Genomic DNA, 13895 nt, shown 5'->3' with positions numbered 1-13895 from the left:
CGCAGCGGTGCCCCGCGAAGCCCTAGAACGGGCATTCTAGGAGGGGAAGCGCGCGGTGCCCCGCCGGGCCGAGCGCGGTGAGGGCACCCGGTGCCTCGGGGATTTTGGAGGGGGTTAGCCGGACGGAACAGCGTCCGTCGCGTAGGCCGGACAAACTCCTGGTCCGTGCTCCCGAGGATGCCCCTCGCAACACTCCTGCGCACGCGCCGCAGGTTGCGGGGAGGCGGGAGGGGCCGGCCCGGCGCGGGGCGCGGCGTCGAGAGGAGAGGACGCAGGCAGCCTGGTCCCGGCCACCAGCGGGCTCCCGGGCGCTGCGGCGGCGGCGGCGGCGGCGGCAGCGGCGGCGGCGCGGGGCGCGGGGCCTGCGGCGCGGCGTCGTGACGTCACGGTGGCGGCGGCCGTGGTTGGCGCAGGGTCCGCTGCTGCAAAGTGTGAATTACGCCGGGCTCGCGCCGGCGGCGGAGTGGAGTGAGGCTCGGGGGAGGGGAGGGGCTGGGCTCCAGCGGCCGAGCTTGCTCGCTCGCTGCTCCGCGCCCCCAGTGGTCCCGGCCCCGGACCGCTCCCTCGCTAGCGCGCCGCGGTGCCCCGGGGCGGCTCGGTTCCCTTTGAACGCCGCCCGTCCGCTCGGCCCCTCGGCTCCCGATCGCCCGCTGCAGCCCTTCCCGCCGCCAGCCTCGCGGAGGGCTGGGAGGCGACCGCGATCGTCTGCGCCGCCCGCCCGGCGCGCGCCTTGGTCCCGGGTCCCCGCGGCGCGGCCCCCTCGCAACGCAGGGGCGGGCGGGCGACCGCGGAGTGGCGGGCGCCGCGCGGAGGCAAGGCGGGCGTGTTCAATGGAAGTATGCTACCAGCTGCCGGTGCTGCCCCTGGACAGGCCGGTCCCCCAGCACGTCCTCAGCCGCCGAGGAGCCATCAGCTTCAGCTCCAGCTCCGCGCTCTTCGGCTGTCCGCATCCCCGGCAGCTCTCGCAGGTAACCGCCGCCCCGGGGCCCGCACCCCGCGGCTCAGCGCTTTTGTCTTCTCTTGGAGGGACTCAGGTCATTGTTCCGGGCTCTGTAGGCTGGTCTGTCCGTCCGTCTCTGGATGGGCAGCCTTTCACCCTCAGCTGGGCTCAGTGTCCCCGGACTCTACGACCCCCCCCCCCCCCCCCGCCCGCTGCTAGCCCGTCACGCCCGCGGCTAACCCCAGCAGTGACTTTGTCCTCCGCTCCTTTCTCCGCATCTCTTTCAAGTTGGGCTCCTTGTCCCTTAGCCGTGACCCCGAGTACACCTGTTCGCCCCCGCCCCCTGGCCCTCCCCCCACACCTGCGCGGCTTCGCGTGCCTTGCAGTGCTGCGCTGGTCCCGAGGTTCTCAGAACAATGGGCCTAGATGTCCCATTGTGGTCCTCACCCCAACTGCTTCCTTTTAGCGGGTGGGCCTTAGGTGCCAGGAACTAGTGTGCAAAGTTGATGGTTTCGAATCAGTTTTCTCATTTGCTAAAGGCTTTTAGGAGAGAACCCACTGATGAACGTGCACAAAGGACTTTGTTTCCAATGCCCCAACACCAGTTGCTCCTAAGCATTTGTAATTTTTTTTTTCTGTGAAGTCTTTGGCTCAACTCTGTAGTTGCGTTAATTTTGGTTGCCAGATTTAGAATTACGAGACAGAAAGAATTTTACTTTGTTTACATATGAACCGGGCGCCCTCATTGCTTGCTACCAGAAGTTCTGTATATATATGGTTACTTTGGGGATGGGTACTAGGGGAGTGTACTTAGGGTCTCACACTTGCTAGGCTAGCATTCCAACCAGGAGCCTCAGCCATATACTTGATTGTTTATGGCAGAGCCTTTCCAAATTGTCTAGTCTTGCCTTTAACTCAAGATCCCCCTGCTTCAGACTTCCAAATAGCAGGCCTGAGCCATCACGCTGGGGCCCATGATCATTTTGTATAATAAAATATTCTCATTTTTTCTTTTACTTGGTATTACCTTTTATGACAGCGTATTTTCTCCCCTCAATTATATTTTAAGTCTCATGAACAAGGTATTTTTTAGTTTTATTTATTTATTTCTAGTGCTTCGAGACAGGATTTCTCTGTGTAGACCAGGCTAGCCTCGAACTCAGAGATCTGCCTGGCTCTGCCTCCGAAGTGCTGGGATTAAGGTGTGCACCACCACTGCCCAGCGAGCAAGGTATTTATAGTAAATTTTCACTAAATTCTATTTGTTATTTCCTTTTTTAATTTTTTTTTGATCTGCAAGATAGAGTAAGAGGTTCTATTTGAGCATCCTTTTGAGGAATTCTTATTTATTTAAAACCAGGCGGTGGTGGCATATATCTTTAATCCCAGCACTCAGGAGGCAGAGACAGGCAAATCTCAGTGAGTTTGAGGCCAGTTTGGTCTACAGAGCGAGTTCCAGGACAGCCAGGACTGTTACACAGAGAAACCCTGTTTGAGAATAAATAAATAAAATAAATAATTAAATAAAGTCAGACTCTTTCCTGATACAAGGTAGTATGCTAATGAATTCAGTGTAAAATACTAAGTGGGATTTGAAATAATACTTTTGTTACTTACTTTGAACTATATTTTTGTTATTACTTAGCATATTTTAAAGTCCCAGAATTCAGGAGGTATTAAAGCACTGGTGAGAGGGTTTTTAATAATAGTAATTAAAGGTCTTTCTTGGAAGTAACTTTTTCACTTCTAAATACTGTTTGCTTCCCCAGATCAGCAGACAGGACCCTCACTTTTAGCTACATATAGGTAGCAAAGGCAATCAGTCACCTTATATAAAGTTACACAATATGTGTTCTGTGTCCCTGCTCCCTGAGGAGGAAATGAAGGAGAAGGAGGATTACAAGGGATGGAAAACCAGACTGGTCCCAAGAGCTGTACTCGGTGTCTTAATTAACCCACAAAGACCAATTTAAGCTCCATTATTTTTCTTTGCTCATTCCTAGACTAAGATTGAAATGGGTAACGGAATTTTAAAACTACGATTGTAGCAAATAAAGCAGATACTGTAGAATTACCCTATTTTACTAGCTTTTAAAACTTGTAAACAATTTCTAGATCTCCAAAAGAGTATATTGGAACTCCTTAGGTTTGAGACAGAAAATTTTTCTTAATGAGTATCTTTTTCCCTGACCAACATTGCTCAGTGTTACAGGGATTATAAACAGACCCAGAGGCTAAGGTGGGTATATTATCCTGATCAAGGCTTTGTGTATCACTTAACCCAGTATTGATACTGAGTACTTTGGGGATACATGGGGATATGTAATGGAAAAAAACAAGGTAGATAATCTTGGAATCCTATTCAGAGCTCTTTAAAACAAGCATTTGGTTGAATCACAAGCTTCCATTACCCTTGAATCTTTAGTTCTTAAGTTTAAGGTTACAGAACTTGGCAGAAGTTTAGGTGGTTTTGTAATTTTATTTAAGAGACTTATTTTTTTCTTTAGTCACTAAGTAGAATTTTAATTACAAATTTTTATTTTAAAATAAATTCAAAACTAGCTATCATTTCAGCTCTTTATTTTCACCACAGTGTTGGAGCCCAACTTATAGTAGGTGATTAATAAATATTTGAATGAATGAATAGATGAAATTACCTCAGACTGAGCTGAGCATCAATTTTAGAGGCGAAACAGTGTGAGATCAATGTAAAGTAATGGGCCATTTATCCAAAATTTGGTTTCCAACATGGAATTGTAGACTAAAAATGATCCAAACAACTAGCAGAGAAAATTCTTAGCAGGCAGCAAAAGCACTTGCTGCCAGATGGGAAGCCCGACCACCCAAGTTCATCCCTCAGAACCCACACAGAGGTGGGAGGAAAGAATAGGTCTGCATAGCTGTCCTCTGACCTCTGCGTTGGAGCTGTGGGGTGGAGCCCCCCACCACACTACACACACATGCTCTCCCCCGCTACACACACACACACCCATAATAAAATTTAAAACAAGACTCGAGCAACCGAAATAGATTTGTCCATCATCTGTCTCGAAGCCTGTGAGGTGAGCAGACTTTTCTCAGTAGCAGGAAATTTGAAATGGAATTACAAGCAGCTCCAGGCCATTCACCTGATAGAAGCCCAAGTTGACAGCTGACACACCATAAGTGAGGGACAGGGAAACAGTTTTTTCCCAAGCTAGCATGATTGTTAAAGCCATTGCAGGTATATTTAGCTTATGGACTTGAGTGTTATGGAACAAAGTGATTATTAGTCAAAAAAGTTGAAAGATTTATACTGTTTTTTTTTTTTTAAGAAAAAAGATTTGTGTGCCAGTCAGTGTTCTGTGCTCAAATGGTGAAGCTTCCTGGAGAAGTCACCTCTGCATCACGGGACCTTCTTGGGCAGAGGCATCTTGAACCAGTCATATACTACCTTTTCAGACAGCTAATACGAGATTCTTGAGTTATTTGAAAAGTATGCACAGTAAGTGAATCCCGTGTGTTGCCACTTTGGATGCCTGTTGCATAGAGGAGTTTAAACCTTAGTCTTTCAGAACATAGCTCATATTGAAAAGGAATAAGGCATAAACCATGCCATATTCACCACTGGTGTTTTACAGGTCTACAGCTCAGTAAGTGTGAAAGTCGACGTAGTGTGCTGAAAGCTGAGGCACTGCTCTTGGGGGGATTAGTCAGGTTTGGAGGCTGCCCGGGCTAGTTTTATGTCAGCTTAGCACAAGCTAGAGTCATTTGGGAAGAGAGAACCTCAGTTGGGAAAATGCTCCTGCTAGATTGGCCTGTGGGCAGCCTGTGGTGCATCTTTTTGGTTGATGGTAGATGAAGGGTCCATCTTACTGTGGGTGGTGCCACCCCTGGGCTGATGGTTCTAGTGCCGTAAGAAAACAGGCTGAGCATGCCAGTGAGCAGCATCTCTCTCCACAGTCTCTATATCCATTCCTGCCTTCATGTTCCGGTCCAGCTTCCCTGGATGCTAAACCTCAAATCAAGTTGCTCTGATCCTGGTGCTTTATCATAGCAGTTGGAAGGAAACTAAGATAGAGCCATAGGAATCAAATTTTATTTGGGTTAGAAACTTGAGGTTTAATTTTCAAAATATAAAAATATAAGTACTTTTACTGAATCAGTTATTAGGATACAGAATATGAGTATAAGCTATTGTATACAGTCTCATTGTGTTGTCCCAGCTAGTCTAAAACTCACAGTGTAGTTCAGGCTGGCCTCAAATCTGCAAGCTTCCTGCCTTTGCCTCCAATCTCATTTAGAATTCTTATGTGGTTTCTCTCTCTCTCTCTCTCTCTCTCTCTCTTTCTCTTTCTCTTCCTCCCACCCCCTGTTTTGGTTGTTTGACACAAAGTCTCAGGTAGCCAGGCTAATCTTAAACTAATTATATAACTGAAGATTTTTGAACTTCTGTTCCTCCTTCTTTTATTTCCCAAGTTCTGGAATTACAGGTATGCAACACTGTGTGAAAAATATTTTTTTAAGATACTATTTCATACAAAGAAAAACCCACACAAACTCTGGCAAATACAGAACACTTATAAGGCTCCTTGAATCAGAGGTAAGAAAATGTAAAGGATTCACAATTAAAAAAAAAAAAACTTTGATCCTGCTGTCTTGACATTTTCCTTTCTTTTTTACCTTCCTTATACGGATTGAGAAAAACAAAAAAACCTGTGGGGCTATTAGTATATTGGAGTTACCAAAGTGTGACAAAAACACCTAGGATCCTGGAATAAACAGGTAGCCCAGTGTAGTCGACCTTTAGGCCAAGCACTGAAGATTAAGTAGATGTTTCTAGGGGAGAAACCATTGTGTAGACAGATCTGTTGAGGTCAGGGCTGATGTTAGAGTCTTCTGTGATTTTTGTACGGTTCTCTGAACTCTAGTGTGATGTCACTATATGATGGTCACTATGTAGGTTGTGGACAGTTGAAATGTGAGTATGACTAAGGACATGACATGTTAGTTGAGTTTTAATGACATAACTGTGTAATTAGTGGCTGAGCAGATGCTAAAGAAAGTATATGGATCCTTGCTTACTAACAGGATGTCAGGTTGATGGATCAGCAGCACATTCTTCAAATGTTGAACGTTTTCTGTCAAGCTTCTGTTTGGGTACATAAAACTCCCTTTAATAGATACCTTCATGCATGTTAGATAAAGTCTCTGGAATCACTAGCTCATGTCAAAAGGTAAGAACATTGTTTTGACTTTCTCTACAGGCTTTCATGGTACCAAGATAAATAACCACACTCCTTTCATCTCCACTCATATGTCACCAGACATCATAAATATTTCTTCCTGTAGTAGATGGGCTGCATCTGGTTTGTTTTGATTAGAGTAAGCAAGAGTGTGTGCGGTCTGAGGTGTTGTTTGAACTATTTGCATTTCTCTACTGAAATTTCTTTTTCATTTCTTGCAATGTTTTTTAAGTCCTCCAATTCCAGCATCGGTTTGTAAGTGTGCATTATGCAAAAATTTTTAATGTTGCTTTTCACAGAGCTACCCATGAATGCTGATAGGGGATAGCGGGCATGCCGTTTGCTGCTGCTTTTGGGGTTGATTCAGGATTCTGCTTCTAGCCTTCGAGCAGAAAGTTTTAATTACTGCTCCATGGCTCCACCTACTGGTAGAGATGGATCTTAGTTTTCAGAAGATAATGACTACATGGTTTTTTTAACTTGGTAGCTTGAGTTTCAGCAAAGCCTACACTACTCATATTTCGAATAGACCAAAATACTGCTTCGAACCATTAAACGTATTTGTCAAATGGTGCTTAATCAAGAGATACTGTCCTTCCTTCAGTAATAAAATAAAACATTACTGTTCATTTCAGAGTAGCATCTACATGTCTAATTCTTTAGCTGATACTTTTAATCTTTATGAGTACTGTCTGTAAAATGAGTAGTACTATTCCCACTCCTGCCCAGTGGTAGACAGAGCCCTGACTATTAAGTACCCTGATGGAGGCTTCTTTATTCCAACTGCCTTCCTCCTGCTAATTTCACCCGCCTCAGTTACGACAGTATGTGGACTATAGTCAGAACTGTAGGTTCATGGATTATGAATTTTGATGGCCTATGAATATGAGTAAAGAAAATGAATCTGACACAATTTGGTCTCTATTTGAGGAGATAACCTTCACTCTGGGCTTTTCAGAGCGTATTGGAAGTATTTCATTCCAGGAGCCGTGTTCTGAGAAAGCTAAATCATGCCGTGACCCAGGCTAGTGAGAGATTGGAAGCCACTTTGTCTGATGGGGATCTCTGATTGGAGATCCTTTATTTGGAGGGAAAAGGATGCAGGTTTCGTCCAGGAGGAGTCGGGTTGGAGGTGGCCGTGGCCGTGCACGTCCGCAGAGCACTGCTGTCTTCTCGCATCTGCAGGTCTGTCTTGTGAATGAGAGGAGGAGAGGGGAGAGAGACAGATCTGGACTTGTCCTGCGTTCCCACTTGTTGTATCCTGTTTGCATTTTGTGTCAAATGTCTCTAATGTAGAGAAAACATAAGCTTCAAGTTGTCATTTATCAGGGCGACCCAACTGGGCTTAAACTCCAGGTCTTTGCGACTTTCGTCTGTGCGTTCTCTTTTGCTTCATTTTAACACATGTGAAAACATGTGTCTTAGTTACGTTTCTGTTGCTGTGAAGAGACACCATGTCCAACGTAACTTACAGAAGAAAGCATTTAATTGTGGGCTTGGTTACAGTGTCAGAGAGTAAGTCTCCAATCTCATGGCAGGAAGCACGGCAGCAAACAGGCAGACAGGCATGACATTGGAGCGGTAGCTGAGAACTACACCCTGATCTACAGGCAGAGACTGGGCCCGGCCTGCCGCTGTGGCATACCTCCTTCAAAGAGCCATACCCTCAATCCTCCCTAAACAATTCATCACCTGAGAACCAGACTTTCAGATATATAAGCCTTTGGGGCCATCCTCATCCAAACCACCACAGTGTATTACTGAGTGTGGATGGACCAGCAGCTGAAACAGTGAGGACTGGAAGAGGAATCTTTGTAATCAGAGACTGCTCCTTCGTTTCCAGGTGCCCAGACCTGAATAATCACACAGAAAATATATTAGTTACAACACTGTTTGGCTAATAGTTCATGTGTTTTCCTAGTTAACTCTTATACCTTAAATTAACCCATTTCTGTTAATCTGTGTTATCACCTCAAGGCTGTGATTTACCGGTAAGGTTCTGGCTCTGGCATCTGTCTTCTTTGGCAGCTACATGGCCGCTTACTCCCTCTCTCTATTTCTTCTAGTCGAGCTATAGATGCAGGTTCTTCATTAACCAATGGTAAACGTATTCGTAGCATACAGAGTGGAATCCCACATCATCTCCCCTTTTCTGTCTAAATAAAAAGGAAAATTTTAACTTTAACATAGTAAAATGTTACGAACAAATGTAACAAAACAGGTTCAAGCCAGAATTACAGTTATAATATTTAGTCTATTTGAATCTGGCAAAATTAAAGAAAATATACTATCATCTATTTTATCTTTGTGAATCTAAAGTTTCATATCTAATTTATCCTTTATCATGACTGAGGAAAACTATAACTATCTGTCTTCAACTCTTCAAAGACCCCAGAAGGATATGATATGACCTAAGTAAACAGAAAGTGCATTGTAAGCAACTTCCAAAACTCTAGAATTGACAGAGACATCTCGCTGCTTGGACAGTCACCCAAAGTTCTTCTGTAACGTTGGGGCATCCATCTTCATCCTACAGGCCCATAGTGTCTGGCAGACTTTTCCATGAAGCAGGAAATCTGAAAGACTGCTTTGCCTATATTGGCAGTTTGTCAGTCACTTTCTTCTGTGTTTTACAGAATGTCTGGCAGATTCTTTCATGAAGCAAGAATCTTGAATGACTGTCTTGCCTTCTTTAGGCAATTCAGCAGTCATTTTTCTGTGAGTCCTACATGTCCAATTTAAACAGCATAATATCAAGCAGTTTCTTGCCCAAATGGCTAGCAAACTCCATAAGGAGACTCTTCAATGCCCATTTTCCTCTTGAAGTAATTGGTGCTGCCAGGAACAGACATGTCTCACTGTTGAGTAAAGTCTAAGTTCTTAAAACATTTTAAATGCCATATTCTGTAGGTCTTTGAAGTAATGAAGATTATCTATCTAATTGAAATATCTCTCTCTTTCTCTCTCTCTCTATATATATATCTAGAAAACCTAACTGACTAAAAGTTTGATTATTATAGATGACTGTCTAGTAATCTGTAATTTTAAGTTATACATTACATTTTTAAATAAGATGTATAAACATAATACCTTAGTCAAGATCAGAAATATATATACAGTGTAGCAAATCTACCTTAAATTTGTATCAATAGGTCAAGATCCATACCAATGCAAAGTATTCATCTCTGTATCATATCCCCCCTTATTTATTTATTTATTTATTTATTTATTGTTTGAGAACTGACTGTGACCATTATTATAGCCAACTTTTTTAAAAATGAAAATAAACATTTATAAACAATTGGGAATTTGGGTGTAGTTTTCTCCAAACTGTTTCCTGCTGCTTGTTGGGCGAAGTATTTTTAGGGTTTATGGATACCTTTTGTGGGGGTGGGGGGCTTGTTCCATCAAACCACATTAGAAAAATCCATAGGTTCTCATCTTCTGTGGAAACAAAAGCAGATCTTTTTTTCCAAAGTAACATATCCTTGGACTCAAATTTTGAAGTCAAGATACCTTTGTGTTGGTTTACTTAGCAGCCCCCAGAACCAAATGACTCTCTGCAGTCAGAAAATTCAGAGAAAACACAATAATATACATAATCCTGACCCTCTGTGTATATTCTATCTTTATGTGTTTTTTCTTTACTCCTTTAATATATGACTGTCTGTACTCTTTTATATTGCTTTTGCTATCTCTTTAAAGCTTTGTTTTATTTTTTAAAAACTATTAATTTCTTTTTATAACTGTACTTCTTCTTTTTTCTCCCAAGCCTACATACATTTTTTAAAAACATACTATGCCTTGTTTAGAAGTCTTTTATGTCTGAATCTGCCCTGTTGTATATTTTAATAATTTTCTGACCAGGAGTACCTATTATTTTATGCTAAGTGGGTGTGGCTAGGACTAAGGCTGCTTTGTCTTTTGGCTCTGCCCAGTTCAACATGGTAGAGGTCTGTTCACTGCCGGCTCTGCGAGCCACGCTCAGTGCCCCAACTTCAGGAACACAGCTGATCTGTGTTGCCGTTAAGCAAGTTGTAGTATTCTGCTCACAAACCCTGTGCTCTGTAGTAAGACCTCTTGAAAAGGCCAAAGCCATTCATGCCAGCATGAACCAGGAAGCTGGCTCTTAAAGAAGCTGTGCCCCTGCTTGTGGCCAGCAAACAGAGCCCATCCAAGAAAATGCTGCTACTAAGAAGCCGTGCTTAACTCTGTTCTTTTGTGTCTAGACTTCCTTCCCAAGTGCTCTCAGGTTTTATGTGGATGTAGTTGGCCCATGTTGGTGCCATCTGTAACCAGAGGCTGTTCATTTATTTCCTGGCCACCCAGACCTGAATAATCACACAGAAATTATATTAATTACAATACTGTTTGGCCAATAGCTCAGGCATTTTCCTAGCTAGCTTGTATATCTTAAATTAACCCATTTCTATTAATCTGTTCATTGTGGTGAGACTTGGCTTACCAGGTAAGGTTCCAGCTCCGGTGTCTGTAACTCCCTTTGGCAGTTACATGGTGTCTCTGTGACTCCACCTACTCTCTCTATATATATCTTTTCCAGCCTGGCTATATTCTGCCTGCTATAGGATGAAGCAGCTTCTTCATTAACCATTGGTAATAAAACATATTCATAGCAGAAAGAGGGGACTCCCACATTAGATCTTAACAGAACACTGTAATGAATGTTAGTTATTGTAATTGGTGCTCTGATATGGGAGCCAGCAAAGCTTGGAGACTAGCCTGTCTGAGGCATTGCACTGAACTTTAGAAAGGACTGTCCCAATCCAGCTTCTTCACTCCTAAGCTTTTTTTTTCATAAATTGAAAGTTGTGTTTATGGAATAGTACCAGAGTTTACTCTATTGTGTGTTTCTTTAGAGCGACAATTGAATTAAATAGATGCTTAGAAAATTAATGCTATTACTTGAGAATTTACTTTTAGGACTCTATCCTGAGTTACTAGAACTAAAAATGTTGATAAAGATTAATTGTCAAGGATATTTATCCCATTATTTGCCATTGTGAAAAATTAGGAGCAACAAATAATTTCTGAATGGCTAAGTACAGTTTCTTGTTGTAGAATATGGTAATTAAATTATTTCTGTGTTATGCAGCTACTTAAATGCTTTGAAGAGCTTAAAGTATAATGGCTTTGATCACATACAGTGAAATACATTTTTTTATTTTTATAATGTATGGTTACTAAAGTGAATTTAAGAATATTTAATTGTGTGAGTAAAATGCTAGAACATAATTAAGTGAAGAAAATTTGGTATATCCTAGATTTTCAATTTAAGTAAAAAACCCTCAATGTATATAGGTATACACACAAACACATGCAAAAAGATAGAGCTAGCTATCTACAAATGTTAACACTGTCTCAGGATGATGAAACTGAAATAATTTCTGGTTTTTATTCAGACGGTGTCCATAATCAGCTTGTATTACTAGTTTGTCAATTAAGAGAACTCTTCCTTTCTAGTCAGTATTTAGGAGTGAAGGAGTGAGGCAGCTGCATTGGGGTGAGGCTGCCAGCCTCATGCGATTGTGAATTCCTCTTTAGGGTGATGGAGACAGTGGCTTGAAGTGTGCTTGAGCATCACAGTGTTCTGGGAGCTGGCTCCTCTGCCGCCTTCCAGACTCACCGGTTCATAGTTCTGGGGAGCCCAGGTTCCACAGGTCTGCTTGCGTAGCTCTACTTCTTTGTTAGGAAGCAGTTTCGGCCTGTTGGGGGGGTAGGGGTGGGAAACAACGTGGAATTATTGTTGGAGGAACAGCTGCTGAGATGGTCTTTAAAATGGCATCGATGGAAAGGTGGACAGGGCAGTTAGGAGTTAGGCCCTGGGAGCCAGTCGCCTTTGTGGGGTCAGGCATTCCTACTTGTTAAATTTGGGCAAGTAACAGAGATCCTGGTGGGAAGAAGCAGACAAACAAGCTTTTCCTTCCTTCCTCCCTGTCTTCCTGCATTTCATCTGGTGATGGAAACCAGGGCCTCTCACATGCCAGCAAGCGCTCTGCCCAAGCTACACCCCTTGCTTCTGCTCTGATCCTGCTCCTGCATTACGGGAATAGGTAGGGCATCAGGCCAGTGCAGGCAGCGGGAGGCAGGCCAGGCCTCATGGGAGCTGAGGCTCTTACTGCTCAGACTCCTCTGAGGAGCGTCCTCCAGGCGTCAGTGTTTGTGAGTTATAAAATGTTTGGTTTGTTACTTAATTCACAACCTATAACGTGTCTTGTTAAAGTTTATGTGTAACAGTTCAACTTCCTGTACCCATTAAAAACATGTGAGCAACTCATGCCTTTGTCAGTTTTCTATTTCCTTTCCCTCTGATCTGTTTGTCTCTAATGTTATTATCCCCGTTTATACCTTCATCCTATTGCACATTCCAGCAAATAAAGTGAGTACACTTCTCACAGTCTCAGTGTATGGCAATAGAAAGTATTTGAGCTTTGCCAGTCACCGAGTTCTGATCTAGGACACAGATATAAAAATGCTGAGTTTGCCTGATGTGGTGTCACCCACCTGTAGCCCCTGCATCCCGAGAGTCATGGCAGTCTGAGCTGCACAGAGTTTGAGGCTAGCCTGGGCAGAGACTGCAGATACAACCAGGGCTCCGCCCACCTCACGTTGACCAGTGTCTGAGTTACTACTGCACTCATGACTAGTCATAGAAAATATAGAACTGTGAATCCCAAAACTTTTAAGGAGTATTACAGTTTTGCCATTTATTTTCAGCGATAGGGATGGTTTTGATTTCATTGTTATTTTGTCTCTCCATTTATAGTAATCACTAGAAAATATGGAGTCTTGTATTGATTCTGTTCCTTTTTCACCTTAATATTGAAAGTTTGTTAGGTTTTCATTCTATCAAAATACCAGAGATAAGTGACTTACAAAGAGACGAGGCTTATTTTGGTTCCTATTTTTATACATCTCAACTCATGGTCAGTGGTGCCTTGAGCCTGTGGTGAGGCAGCACGCCATGTTGAGAAACCTTCTCTTTAGGCCAGGAAGTTAGCAGGAGGAGAAGGCAGGGTCCCACTGTTCCCCTTTAAGGGCACACTGCCACCTACCTGAGTCCTTTACTACCTGGAACTTGGAAGACACATCAGATCCAGCTGTGGCTTTTTTTTTTTTTTTTTTTTTTTTTGGAGATAAGGTTTATTTGTGCAGTATACAGTCCTGGAACTCAAACTCACATCCACCTGCATCTGCCTCTGCCTCTCAAATGCTGGGATTAAAGGCCTGTGCCCCCACACCCTGATCTGAAACCTAATTTTAAAACTTACTAGATTGGGGCTGAAGAGGTGGCTCAGTGGTTAAGAGTACTTGCTGGTCTTGCAAATGACCCAGTTTCACTTCTTAGCACTCCTATGGCAGCTCTCGGCTGTCTTAACCGCCGTTCCAGGGGATCTGATGCTCTCTGTGGCCTCCATGGACACCAGTCATACACATGGTGCACACATACAGGCTTTTGCTTGCATGCACACTCACGTGTCAAAATACTCATGCACATAAAAAGTAAACGCATCTTTTAAAAGAATTGGTGGATCATAAATATGCAATATTTAGTAGTACTACTTACTGCTCTGAGTTACATGCAACAAAATGTTCCTTCTCCAAACCATCTTAATGCTTTGTCAGCTAGCAACTAGATTTTCATAGAATTAGTGACTTAGAGAAAAGATTTGATAACCTTTTGTTTAGTCTTAACTTTTTTCTGCCATTAA

At 43.2% G+C, this 13895-nt stretch overlaps 1 protein-coding gene across 3 annotated transcripts in view; it reads left to right on the top strand.

The window, feature by feature from the left end:
- Window positions 1-406: 406 nt before the first annotated feature.
- The window catches only part of Pde7a (phosphodiesterase 7A), a 92684-nt gene continuing 79195 nt past the window's right edge, over window positions 407-13895 (top strand). For all 3 annotated transcript variants that reach the window (XR_015735126.1, XR_015735127.1, XM_087897223.1), the window contains exon 1: window positions 407-968. Coding sequence is in view for 1 of the 3 variants with exons in the window: in XM_087897223.1 (XP_087753349.1) it covers window positions 831-968 (138 nt within the window). In the remaining 2 variants the exon portion in view is untranslated. The remainder of the gene's footprint in view (window positions 969-13895) is intronic.

The sequence above is a fragment of the Myodes glareolus genome, chromosome 16 (genome assembly GCF_982192425.1).
Source record: "Myodes glareolus chromosome 16, mMyoGla1.1, whole genome shotgun sequence".
Taxonomy (NCBI): Eukaryota; Metazoa; Chordata; class Mammalia; order Rodentia; family Cricetidae; genus Myodes; species Myodes glareolus.
The sequence above is the reverse complement of the archived record's forward strand: the minus strand, read 5'-3'. Positions and strand labels throughout refer to the sequence as shown.